The sequence below is a fragment of the Heloderma suspectum genome, chromosome 6, assembly GCF_057233095.1.
Source record: "Heloderma suspectum isolate Gila_16-S chromosome 6, 16-S_ref, whole genome shotgun sequence".
Taxonomy (NCBI): domain Eukaryota; kingdom Metazoa; phylum Chordata; class Lepidosauria; order Squamata; family Helodermatidae; genus Heloderma; species Heloderma suspectum.
In genome coordinates, this window is record NC_139463.1 from 73,097,041 (window position 1) to 73,110,827 (window position 13,787).

At 47.1% G+C, this 13,787-nt stretch overlaps 1 protein-coding gene across 1 annotated transcript; it reads right to left on the minus strand.

Annotated features, from left to right (window-relative positions):
* Positions 1–360: 360 nt before the first annotated feature.
* PNPO (pyridoxamine 5'-phosphate oxidase) lies at positions 361–10,738 on the minus strand. Its single transcript, XM_084804880.1, has 7 exons — positions 10,572–10,738; positions 7,841–7,965; positions 7,633–7,732; positions 5,649–5,702; positions 4,877–5,005; positions 3,245–3,315; positions 361–2,659 (listed from the first exon to the last, which is right to left on the minus strand). Exons 1-7 carry the CDS (start codon positions 10,704–10,706, stop codon positions 2,494–2,496), a joined length of 780 nt encoding a protein of 259 aa, XP_084661006.1. The 5' UTR covers positions 10,707–10,738; the 3' UTR covers positions 361–2,493.
* Positions 10,739–13,787: the final 3,049 nt, after the last annotated feature.

Consider the following 13,787-nt stretch of genomic DNA (forward strand, 5'->3'; position numbering starts at 1 on the left):
TAACTGGAGAAACCAGGGATTGAACCTGGGACCTCCCTCCTGCAGGCAGACCACGCACTCTGCCACTGAATTATGGTCCTTCTCCAGGGAAAGATGGAAATCCGTGTCTTTTAAAAGTGGTATAAAAATGACCGTATGTTTGTAGTATAAGTATATCCAGAAGGACATTTCTGACCCTACAGTATAAAAGGGCAAAACGACAGGAAAAGGATTAACGCCAGCTGCTCCAGTTGGACTTGCGGCTGGTTAAAGGCCCGAGAGCCCATCTAGGCATAGGAGAGAAGACACAGCCCATCCTGGGAGGTTTGAGAAAACGGAGTTACACTGCGCTTTGGAAAAAAGAAAAACAGGACAAAAGTTAATGTTAAACCACATTCACCTTCAGCTATCAGTCACTAGGCTGGAATTTTATTGTCCAAATGTACACAGATGCAGACTTGGTACATAGCAGTGCAGTACACAGATGCCAGACTGGCCAGAGAGAGCAACAACAGGAATTACCAGGATGGTATCCACCAGTTGAGCACTTTTACAAGAACATTTACAGCACCCACATGCATACACACACATTAAAAGGCATACATCTGATCCACCAAGATTAGCTACTGATGTACTATTGCATTTCCAGTTCTGGCTATGGAGGAATCAGTTACGGGTTTTGAAAAGCACCACAAAAGCACCATGGTTGTCACATTGGGAGATGCACCTCAAGAAACAGGGGGCTCATCAGATAAAAATGTGTCATTAGGAGAACATGCATTTTTGGGCAGACCAAAAATAAATACATTATAGGTGCTCAATGGCATGGATCCTAATTGTCCTTCTATACGTTCACAGAATGGGGCTTTCCTGCCTCCCCGTTCCCTCTGCAGCCTCCTGCCAGCCTCCCAAAATCTGCTCCTGGGGTTGGGGAACCCCTGGGAATGGTGTGGGGGGCTGCAGATGGAGGGGGAGTTGGTGGAAATCCCATCCCTCTTCACACAAACAGAAGAGCTACTTGGGGTCCAGGCCACTGTATTTCGTACGTCCCTGGGCCTGTCAAGTAACTACGGAATCTGATGTTCAGGTCAGATTCAGCATCCTGAGCAAATCAACTTTTTCTTTTCCTAAAGGAAGTTTCTGGCTTTTACAGCTTGAAGAGCGAAGTTTAAGAACATAGGGGCAGTGCTCAGTAAAATCTGAAGCAAAAAAGGAAGAACAGAGCAGGACTCCCACCTGTCAGCCCCACTTCCTGATCTACTAGCTCCGTGTTTATAGGCTGCGCGACCCCTCGTTTATCACCCCATAAGCACCTAATATCCATCCCCTCCTGCCTTCCATTATGCCCAGTCCTCGCCCCAGAAACCACGTTTTGCGATTCATCTGAACTGTGTCCCAAATGGCAATACATGCTGATGTGCTTCATGGGTTTAATTTATTTCTGCTACAGGATTTAAGAATGTAAGGAGAGCCATGCTGGATCAGGCCAAAGGCCTATCCTGTCCAGCATTCTGTTCACGCAGTGGCCATCTAGGTGACCTTGGAAAGCCCACGAGCTGGGCATGAGCGCAACAACCCCCTCTTGGGTGCTGAATACAAGCCTGTTTTGACCTTGCTCAATTTACCAAGGGCGCAGTCCTGCAGGGATGGCCGTCAGCCTCCGAACTCGGAGGTTCACAGCCATCCAATGCAGGGTGGGAGGAGCAGCAGGGGCGATCTGCACCTCTGCATTCCCCTGCTCTGCATTTTAGTTTGATGGGCATTTTGCCCATCTATGTTGGGCTCTGCTGAGGGGGAGGAAAGGAGGCTTGGGAAAGCTTGTTATCCCCACTTCCCCAGTCCCCTCCCTGCCCCCAGGAATGCCCCTTTCTGTCCTCTCCAAGGTTGCCAGCACGGTTCTCCCTGCACTGGCTGCGATGGGGGTGGGGTGGGGAGCTCAGACTCTGCGTCCAAAGCATCCCATGGCCTCCCAGACTCTATCTAATGGTCATAGGATTGCTCTTTATGTATAGGAAAAGCAAAGTCTATCTGAACTATCTCAATGCAAAACCACATAGATATATCTGCTAATTCAGCCTTCCCCAACATGTTGCCCTCCAGACGAGTTGGACTACAACTCCCATGATCCCCCAATTATGGGAATTGTAGTCCAACACACCTGGAGGGCACCAAGCTGGAGAAGGCTGTGCTAGCCACTAGCAAATTAAAGGTGCCATCCTATGCATGTTTAGACAGGAAAAAGGTCCTACAATTTCCAGCGTTCCCCAGCCAGCCATGCTCAGGGTGCTTTACACAGGAATAACCCCCACTCTATCCCAACAACCCTGTGAGACTGGTGAATGGCCCAAGGTCACCCGTGACTGGGCAAGGATTTAAAGCCAGGCACCCTGAGTGCAGCTCCCATATTTTGTCCACTGGTGCTTCTTCTGCTCAGTCTCAGGGGTGGGTGGAGAACACAGATGTTGGCACAGAGATTCCAAGAACGGTGTCAACAGGATGAGTCTTGCATGCTGTTCAAGGAGAGAGCCTCTCGTACACCCAGTTGCCTTCCCCTCTGTGGGTCATGGGCTCCAAGGGGGCACTGCTGTCCTGGAGGTGCCGGAAGACAATGCGGTCATGCAAACGGTTTGTCTGGCCCTGCCAAAACTCCATGACTTCTGGCTTCAAGATGTACCCCCCCCTGGGAGAGAAAGAACAACTTAAAAACAAGAACAGCAGCACTGAATTGCTTTGTGATGGGGGCTCTGACAACCTTGCTCTCTTTTACCGTCCATTGCGTCTTGCTGTGAGTTGTTAACAGTTTCTTATTTTTATATTGATTTTATATGGTATTAAATACATATTTTAGCTGTGTTTTTGTGAAATGTTTTGTATAAACACTTTTGTCACACCCCTTGAATGACAGCTGAAAGTCCTGACTTCGCTCCCATCTGGGTATGTATCCTTTCACCTTCAATGTGGTGGTGTACAGAGGCCAACTGCCAAAACAGTTATCCTTGTTCCGATACTGACTGTACCTGGGTGGTGCTATTGGTGGACAGGCCATTTTACTCTGTTCTGCTGCACATTGCCTCATCACAGCCAACATTACCCAACATCCCCACTCCCTTTAGCTTGAGTTTCTGCCATCGTGCCCAATCCATTGCTGCAAAGACTTCAAATTTCAGCAACCAGCATAATGAGCCTATGTCTGACAGTGAATTAAGGCATGAGACACAACATGAAAGAACCTAATGCCAAAAATCCACGTGAAGTTCCAACTCACCAGTATGCTGGCTTAGGCACTTTGGCCTCTCGGTACATCTCTTCTAGCTCTGCATTCTTCTTCCTTAAATACTAACAGAGGGGAAAGGGCTATTTTAGGCCTCAGACAGGAAACTTTTAAAAAAGCAAGTAACAGGAAGCACAGTATCACCTCCAAGCTGCTTGTAAATAAGCCTACAGAGGTTGCTAGCCTGAAAAAATGTCTACTAGCCTGCAAATGCCCATGCTGGAAGGAAAGCCTGCTCCTCAGCAACCAGCAGGGCATGCAGGCTAGTAAACTCTTAGCAGGCTTGCAAAAAACGGTGGCTTCTGCCAAACAGACTGGTGGAAGAGGAATGGAATGACCGCTCGCCTGCACGGAATTCCTGGTTACCTATGGTGACCAGGTGAATTGTTAAATACACAGCTACGCTAGCAGGATAACTGCATTTCACATAGAATAGTAGGGTTGGAAGGAGCCTATAAGACCACTGAGTCCAACCCCCTGCTCAATGTAGGAAACCAAGTCAAAGCATCCCTGACAAGTGGCCGTCCAGCCTTGTCTTGAATGCCCACCACCTCCCTAGGTCATTGGTTCCATTGTTGTACTGCTCTAACAGTCAGGACGTTTTTCCTGATGTTCAGCCGGAATCTGGCTTCCTGTAGCTTGAGCTCATTATTCCATGTCCTGCGCTCTGGGATGACCGAGAAGAGATCCTGGCCTTCCTCTCTGGGACAACCTTTCAAGTACTTGAAGAGCGCTATCCTATCTCCCCTCAGTCTTCTCTTCTCAAAGCTAAACATGCCCAGTTCTTTCAGTCTCTCCTCATAGGGCTTTGTTTCCAGTCCCCTGATCATCTTCATTATAGAATCATAGAATTGTAGGGTTAGAAGGGGCCTATAAGACCATCGAGCCCAACCCCCTGCTCAATGCAGGAATTTAAACAGGACCATGCATATTCTGCATGTTATGGGAACAGCTAACATATGGAATTTGCTGGCACATAATTCAGCAGTTGGAGGTGATTTATTTTGGGGAAGTAGTGCCATGTTTTATCTCTCATGAATATACACGACTTTCAGGGGTTAGTCACTAACCCTTAGTGGGTGGTGGTAGCGCTAGGCTGTTCCTCCTATCTCAGTTTATAACACAGTCATTTATCCTCCATACCCGCGATTTATTTTAAAAACGGCTGTTAAAAAGTTACGCTGCGCTATAAAACCTTGATACATGCTGGCTATCTACTAGGGAATGCCTAAGCTGAGGAGAAGCTTTCATCTCTCCTCCAAAGAACTACACTTAAAATCCCAAATGACAAACACGTCACCCCAAGAAGCATGGGGGCATGGTACCCATTATTACAGAGGAACTTACCCACTTACTGAACTTTTGCTAGCACCTCTGACATTGTGCAGCTAACCTTTCAAGCTTATCAGAACTATGAGAAACACAGCCAAGGAGAACTCTCTGGGATACCTCATATGAATTCACAGCGCCTGACCAAGCATGCAGTCAAAAAAAGGTAAACCTATATATAGAAGGAGTGAATGTCACAGAAAGCATGACTATTTCCATGCTGTTTGCCTTTTCTTCACGGAATGATGTGTGGGCAAGAAAGAGGAACCCCAAGGAAACAACACTGCAGTGCCTCACCTCTCTGTCCATGATCACAGCACTTTGCCGACTCACAACTGCTCCAACCTGGCTGCTCTTTGGACGCGAGTGGAAGTACTGCTCAGATCTCTGCTCAGAAAGCCTCTCCACAGAACCTTCAATCCGCACCTGCAAAAAGGAAAAAGATCATCCCAAGGTGCAAGAGGGGAGACTGGACTGAGGATGTGCTTCAGGTAAAGCAGAGGTGACGAACCTTAGGCCCATGGGCTAAATCCAACCTAATTGGGGGTCCCAGTTTGGCCCTCTGGGATTCCCCAGAGAGATGTGCCCCCTGCCCACTCAGCATCTGGTTTTTTTCCTGGCTCTTCTGTAGTCCCCCCTGGCCTGGTACATTTATATCTTTTCCTAAGGGATATTTCATTTCTCTAGATGCAACAAGATCTGAAGCAAACGGCCTGATGGCAGGAGGATTTTGGCTCTTTGTTCAGCCATTCAAGCCTTTGCCACAGGCAGGCAGGGCTTGGAATGGATGAACAGCAACTGGAAAACCGAAAGGAGAAGCCATGATTAAAGTTCTCTGAAGCCCCTTCTTACTATGTCAGACTGGGTCCCACATAAACTTTCAGTTTGCCTGCGGGGGCCCTGGGCAGAAAGTAGATCTCCAGATGTTTTGGACTTCAACTCCCAATTCCTGACCACTGGCCATGGTTGCAGGGGCTTCTGGGAGTTGAAGTGCAAAACATCTGGAGATCTACTATTCGCCCATTCCTGGACTAAAGGACTTTTTTGCGGTAGAGGCAGAGAAGCTTACCTGGCGATTGAGAGGCTCCCAGTAGAAGACCATCGAAGCAAATGGGTTGTTGTTCTGTTGAACAGAAAGGGACAAAACAACTTTAAAAAAAAGCAACTGTTTACACTAACCAAGAAAGACTTCAGAATTCTCTAAGCTGCAGGAGTATGGCTGTTAAGAGTGAGACTGGGAAGGGGATCATAGGACTGGGGGGTTGTTGGTTTTTTTATTACCGTGTTAACAATGAGCGTAAGAAAGAAATGGAAGAAGGCTCTCTCTTCTTCTCTGTTCAGTGTCTGCCTTTCTTTCTCTTCGTACTCCCTTCAGCTTGAAAGGCAGCGCCCGACTGTGTCATTCCGCTGGCGCAAATGATGCCACACGAGTGGAAACTAGGTTCTGAACTGTGCGCAAGAGAAGACTCCAACTAAAGTTACATTTGCACAAGCACGGTTGCACAAGTGACTGTGCAGTTACATAGCGATTGTGTGTAACCGTTGCACAATGGGTTGCTCAAGAGTTATGTGCCATGGGTCGCACAACCCTAACTTTAGTTGTTGCACAGCCGGTTGTGCGAGCATGACATGTAACTGCTTGCACAATACAAAGATTCAGTGGAACTCTGCTAGAGCAATTTGAGTTTGCAGAATGACACCATTGGATACTGCTCCAAATGTGTGTTTACAGCAGGAGGAGGCACTCGCCCTAACCAGAGGGTAAGGAAGTTCTCTTTCGTCAGCTCAATTAGGCTCAGGGGATACCTGTTGTGCGATTTTTGCCAGCTCAACAAGCCAGGGATGGCTTCTGCAGGACTGCCAGTGGCACATTAGTCCCTTGGCACTGGTCTTTGTATGTTCCCATAGCCAGTGGTGCTGCTGGGCTAGTCCTCAGAGCCAAAGTCCAGGGCCCTGCAACCCAGAGGGCCCCCAGATGATCATGCAGACAGCAGCAGCAAACAGGCCCAGCATCAGCACCTGGGCTGGCATGGGCATGCGAGGGCCTACCAGGCCAGATACTGATCACAGCATCCTTCCATTATTATTATTAATTATTATTATTATTATTATAGTCAGGAGGCAGTTGGCCAGGCATGTACATGGTTACACGTACTCATTTTGTTACATTTGTAAAGAAAAAAAATATTATGCTTTTCCACAAGAAAATGGAAACATGTTTAGCATCAGGGCAGCAGACGCAAACTCCATTTTATTCCTGCAGTCATGATGGTGCTATGATTTTACTGAGTTTAAAATGCAAGACTGCACATGCTCAGAATATTTCTTTTTTGCCAGGGTTGGCAAACTTGTTCTTTTTGCTCTAACATATCAGGAATGTAGACCTAGCTGTAAAGGAGCTAATTCTACCTTCCCCAACCTGCTGCCCTCCAGTTATTTTGAACTACAACTTCCAGCATTCTTGACTATTGGCCATAGTGACTGGGATGGATGCGAGTTGAATTCAGGTACATCAGGAGCGCACGAGGTTGGAGAAGAGTGTTGTAAAGTATGAAACAGAGGGGGAGGGGAGGGAAATAAATGTTAATTGTATATTACTTCAGTTGTGAAGGACACATGATGTCTAAAGAACCTCCCTCAACCTCCAAGAAGACCATTAAATCCAGGATCTAAGATGAGCTAGCTGGCTCATTAAATCCAGGATCTCAGATGAGGATCTAATCCAGGATCTAATCTAATCTAAGATGAGGATCTAATCCAGGATCTAAGATGAGCTAGCTGGCTCATTAAATCCAGGATCTAAGATGAGCTAGCTGCACCAGCACTTGTGCCTAAGAGAAGCAGAACGATTGAAGTAAGCAAAGATTTGCAACCTTTCTTAATTTGTGTAATTGACTTAAGCCACAAATTGTACATTTCCTGAAGCAATGTTGGATAGATGTTGTTGCTTCCTTTTTAAATAGGCCTAGATGCAAGGTCAACACCACAACAAGTGACCAACCTATAAAGTTCAGGTGCTCTCCAATAAGCTTTCTTCACAAGGTGGCACTCACCAGCTCCCTTCCTTTCCGGCTTTCGTGATTGGTGAAGAAACAAAAGCCTTCTTGGCTAAACTCCTTCAAAAGCAACATCCGAGCAGAAGGCCGCCCGTTCCTGCGATGGGATAAAAGCAGCTAGTAGATAAAACACACCCACACACACGCACACACAGAAGAATGAATAAAGCAGGAAGAATGCAAGCTATCAGGCATGGATTCCTACTTGGTGCAGGTGGCCAGGCACATGGCATTGACCTCCCCGATGGATGGGCACTTCATAGCCTCTTCAAACCACACAGAGAACTGCTTAATGGGGTCGAGGGAGGCGAGATGTTTCTCCTCAAAGGCCTGGGAAGGGGAACAAGAAGCACTCTCACGAAAGGCACCCGCATTCTTAGAGACACAGTACGATGCCAGCACACTTCTCTTTCAGTCACAGCTCCCTCATTCCCTTTTCTGAAAATGTGGCCAATTTACCATATTCTCTTCACTCGCTCACATGGCTTCCTCCTCACTTCTCCTGCTCTTACCCCTTCTCCCATCCTTTCCTCTGCATTCCTCCTCCCTCCTGTTTATCTCTTCTTATTCTTCTCAAGTTCTCCCAATTGCTCCCTGCTCCTCCTTGCCATCAGCTGAGCTTCCTAATCATCACTTGACCCTTTCCTCCACCCCACCCCCATCAACTTGATCACCATCAACCAATTCAGCCCCCACACATTTCAGACCCACCCTTCTATTTTATTATTTAGTATTATAGTTATGTTCCACCTTTTCTCCTCTTGCAAGGAATCCAGGGCGCCTTACATGGTCCCCCTCCTCTCCATTTTATCCTCACAACAACCCTGTGAAGTAGGTTAGGCTGAGAGTCACCTAGTGAGCTTCATGACCAAGTGTGGACTAGAACCCAGATCTCCAGAGTCCCAGTCCAACACTCAAACCACTACACCATTCTGGCTCTTACAGAGTTCATTTGAAGCAAAAAGGCTCAATCTTGCCTCAAAGATTCGCTCCAGATGCCTTGAATTGGCTCCAGTGTAACTTAGTTGCACTTACATCCTACTGAATCATTGCAAAGGTAGCTACAAAAACACTTTTATTTACCAGTCATTTTAACTTGTTGCAATACCTTGGGGGATTTTATTGGTTGCTTTATTATTTTGTTTATCCCGTGGTTATATACTATCCAGAAATCCAAACAGTGTGAAGGATGGATGATTAATATTTTAAATTAAATAATAAATAACTCGAGTCCTGTTGATTTCAGTGAGAGCTAAATACAATTAATGTGGGTTGGGATCAACTCCAAACACTGAGAAAATAGAGAGGGGGGTGGTTGGCTTTGACTTCTCCACTGGCCAGGAAGGAACTCTATGTATGCTCAGAAACACCATCTTCCCTATTACCCCCTGGTATTGGAGGCAGATATGCCAACAAATTTGGAACACTCAACAGTGGCCACAAGACTGGAAAAGGTCAGTTTACATTCCGGTTCGAAAGGAGGGCAATGCCAAAGAGTGTTCAAACTACCGTACAATTGCACTCATTTCACATGCCAGCAAGGTTATGCTCAAAATCCTACAAGCTAGGCTTCAGCAGTATGTGAACCGAGAACTACTGGAAGTAAAAGCTGGGTTTCGAAGAGGCAGAGGAACCAGAGATCAAATCGCCAACATTCTCTGGATCATGGAGAAAGCAAGAGAATTCCAGAAAAACATCTATTTCTGCTTCATTGACTATGCGAAAGCCTTTGATTGTGTGGATCACAACAAACTCTGGCAAATTCTTAAAGAGATGGGAGAACCAGACCACCTTACCTGTCTCCTGAGAAACCTGTACGAGGGTCAAGAAGCAACAATAAGAACCAGACATGGAACAACCGATTGGTTCAAAATTGGGAAAGGCGTACGACAAGGCTGCATATTGTCGCACTGCTTATTTAACTTATATGCAGAGTACATCATGAGAAACGCCAGGTTGGATGAATCACAGGTCGGAATTAAGTTTGCCGGGAGAATTATCAACAACCTCAGATACGCAGACGATACCACCCTAATGGCAGAAAGCAAAGAGGATCTAAAGAGCCTCTTGTTGAGGGTGAAAGTGGAGAGTGCAAAAGCTGGTTTGAAACTCAACATTAAAAAAACTAAGATCATAGCACCTGGCCCCATCACTTCCTGGCATACGGAAGTGGAAGAAATGGAAGCAATGACAGATTTTATTTTCTTGGGCTCCAAGATCAGCACAGACGGTGACTGTAGCCATGAAATTAAAAGACGCTTGCTCCTTGGGAGGAAAGCTATGGCAAACCTACACAGCATGGTAAGAAGCAGAGACATCATCTAGCCGACAAAGGTTCGTATAATCAAAGCTATGGTTTTCCCAGTAGCAACGTATGGCTGTGAGAGCTGGACTATAAGGAAGGCTGAGCGCTGAAGAATTGATGCTTTCGAACTGTGGTGCTGGAGAAGACTCTTACGAGTCCCCTGGACTGCAAGGAGGTCAAATCAGTCCATCCTAAAGGAAATCAACCCTGACTGCTCATTGGAAGGACAGATACTGAAGCTGAAGCTCAAATATTTTGGCCACCTAATGCGAAGGGGAAAGTCCCTGGAAAAGACCCTGATGCTGGGAAAGACTGAAGGCAAAAGGAGAAGGGGACGGCAGAGGACGAGATGGCTAGATAGCATCACCGATGCAATGAACATGAATTGAGCACGCTCTGGGAGAGAGCGCAGGACAGGAAGGCCTGGCGTGCTATGGTCCATGGGGTCACGAAGAGTCGGACACGACTTAACGACTGAACAACAACTGGAGGCAGATTCCAAGGCTAAGCGCTGGCTCGAGTAACATGCATTCTGCACACGCTCAGGAGCTCTCTCTCCCCTTTAGCATCTTTCCCGGGCTAAGCCTCTGCACTGGAAAACAGGCTCTGGGTCTAACTCCGGCTCGCTCACCTCCTCGTCCTCCCCGTATTTCTTCCGGAGGGACCCCAAATCCATGGCATAAGAGGATCTCCGCACTTGGCCTGAGCTACGAGCGCCGACTAGACCAAGAGCGCGCAGTGCCGCCCGCCCCGCGAGATCGAGCATCACCACCACCTTTGCCCACTCAGCGCGCACGCGCAGAATAACCCAAAGTGGGCGGAGCCCCAAAAGCCGGCTCGCTTTTTCGTTCTCTCTTCGTCCGCCTAGAAAGAGGAAGAAGGGGGAGGGACAACTCCCAAGCGCCCAATCAGATGCATGGCAAAATCCCTCAGTTCGCCGCCCACCTCACAGCAAATCAAGAGAGGGAAGCCGCTTCAAAGCCGCCAATCAGAAAGTAGGGGCGGGGGTTGTTTCTCGTTCACCAATGGAAAGCGGCTTTTCTGTACCATTCATGACGAAACGTACATGGAAAGGGGGAAATGTCATTTTCGTCATGAATGGTACAGAACGTCACGTGCCCGGTCCGAAACGTCGCTTCTCGACCAATAGGAAAACGATCCGGCATTCGGTGAGCACAGAGATAGAAAAAAGGATAGAGTAACAAAAGCTGGTTTGAAACTCAACATTACAAAAACGAAGATCATGGCATCTGGCCCTATCACTTCCTGGCATATGGAAGGGGAAGAAATGGAAGCAGTGACAGATTTTATTTTCTTGGGCTCCAAGATCACCGCAGACGGTGACTGTAGCCATGAAATTAAAAGACGCTTGCTCCTTGGGAGGAAAGCTATGGCACACCTAGACAGCATAGTAAGAAGCAGAGACATCACCTTGCCGACAAAGGTCCGCATAATCAAAGCTATGGTTTTCCCAGTAGTAACGTATGGCTGTGAGAGCTGGACTATAAGGAAGGCTGAGCACCGAAGAATTGATGCTTTCGAACTGTGGTGCTGGAGAAGACTCTTACGAGTCCCCTGGACTGCAAGGAGGTCAAATCAGTCCATCCTAAAGGAAATCAACCCTGAGTGCTCATTGGAAGGACAGATACTGAAGCTGAAGCTCAAATATTTTGGCCACCTAATGCGAAGAGAAAACTCCCTGGAAAAGACCCTGATGCTGGGAAAGACTGAAGGCAAAAGGAGAAGGGGACGGCAGAGGATGAGATGGCTAGATAGCATCACCGCTGCAATGAATATGAACTTGAGCATGCTCCGGGAGAGAGCGGAGGACAGGAAGGCCTGGCGTGCTGTGGTCCATGGGGTCACGAAGAGTCGGACACGACTTAACAACTGAACAACAACAAACATATTGTTGGGGCAGGTAACTTCCTGGTTGCGGCAAAACAAGTTGGAGAAAACGCAGTATGGGCATGTGGCGTGGAGGGGGGCATTTGGAGCAGTTATAGGGCAAAATCCAATATCAGCCCTGCTTAGTTTAGACCTGTTGAAATGAATTGGGCTGCTAACTTAAGTCCTACTCATTTCAGTGGCTCTACTCTAAGGAGGAGTTGTGTTGGATTTTACCTATATTTTGCAGCATGGCTTTACTTGTTTCCCAGTGGATGGAGCGGAGTGCTTGTGGCTTGGGTCCCAAGGCGAGGTTCCCATGGTTCCCACACCATCAGAGTTCTCCCTTGTGTATTCTGAGGGTGTGTGATTGGGTGGCCTTATGCCCTCCTTTATAGGGAGCAGGCTTCTCTTTGAAAGGCTGCTGGGGGATGGTCCTCTGTTTTGAAGGCATCCTATTTGAAGGTTGTCCTTGCTGGCTTACAAATCCCAGTTTGTTTGGGAACAAACCAGGATTCTTGATTCAGTCATCTGGATAGTTTTACGCACTCAGATGAAGGGAGAAGCAAATGGGCTGCAGACCAGGATAAGCCAGGAATCCTGGCTTATTCGTATATGCCTACATTACCAATGGCGCTCTCTCACTGTTGTTCCTCTGCAGCTGGTATTCAGAGGCATTTTGCCCCTGAACCCTGGAGTCTGCATATAGCTGTCATGACTAGTGACATGAATGTGCCCACTCCCCTTTTAAAGCTATCCAAGCAGCAGCCAATGCCATCCATTCATTGTGCGCTGCTTGAAAAAGCGCCTCCTTTTGTCTGCCCTGAATCTACTTCCTGTCACTTTCCCGGGTCTTCCTGAGTTCTAGTATTCTGAGTGGGGGATTATCCACAGGACTCAGGAGCAAAGAAGGTGAGAGGGCTAGTGTGAAATACAGATTTCAATTTACCCAGGGCCACTCCGTTGATCAGGCCGAGAGGTTTGGGATCTTATGAGGTGGAGAAGAACACGCACACAACCAAGGTAAATGAAAGAAAAGGAGATTTATTGGAATAAAAGAAATAAGTAAAAGTACAACCTCCTCAGAGAGTTACACTCTCTCTGAGGCTTAAGACGTTGCACGTCTCCTAGGTACAAACTTAATTACACAGAAATCTCAAAGAGTTTCAGGCTCTCTGAGGTTTAAGAGATAAGCACCTCTTAGGTAAGAGCTTATCACAAATCAATCCTCAAGAAGCTGTGCACTTCTTGGTCAAAACTTAGTTACCCAAATGTGGTGCATTAAATTACTAAATTTACAGTTAGTCCCTGCTTGTTGCCCAACTCCAGATTGGACTATACTGCAACTGGCCCACTGAGGCAATGGTGATACAGTGTCAGCCAGGCCCAAATCCAAGCCTGCTGTCTTATATCCCAAACCCAAATAGTAAGTATGACAGAACAAAGATAATTGTGCCTTATCTAAGCCCTGGACAGTAAAATCCTTTCCCTGAATTCTACCCAACACATACCACACGCTATCAAGTACTTGGCCAGAGCACTTAATACGCGTCCCCTGGATCGAGGGTACTGTTGGTATGTGCACATACAAACGATCCAGATGCAACCACGCCCCTCCTGAACAATGGCAGATTCAGGGGGTTTATACCCTTTTCCCTCCATTGGGGCTCATGAGATCAAAGAGGGGTTCAGTATGTTCTTTGTTGATAATACATCATATTCCCAATTTCCTGGAGTGACGTTTGTTGAAGACAGACTGGCACCTCCTTCCGACTCCGCAACATTTCTCAAGGTTGTTTCTGTGGTCATAACATACCGTCCTCCATTATCAAAAGATCTGCAGATACCGCTCTTTTATTGGCCCATTTCCATCTTCTGTAACTGATACTTTGGCAATCTTCAGCACATACCAGAGCACCCCCTTTGGCCTTCCTGCAATAAAGCCATTCATTCTCCATTC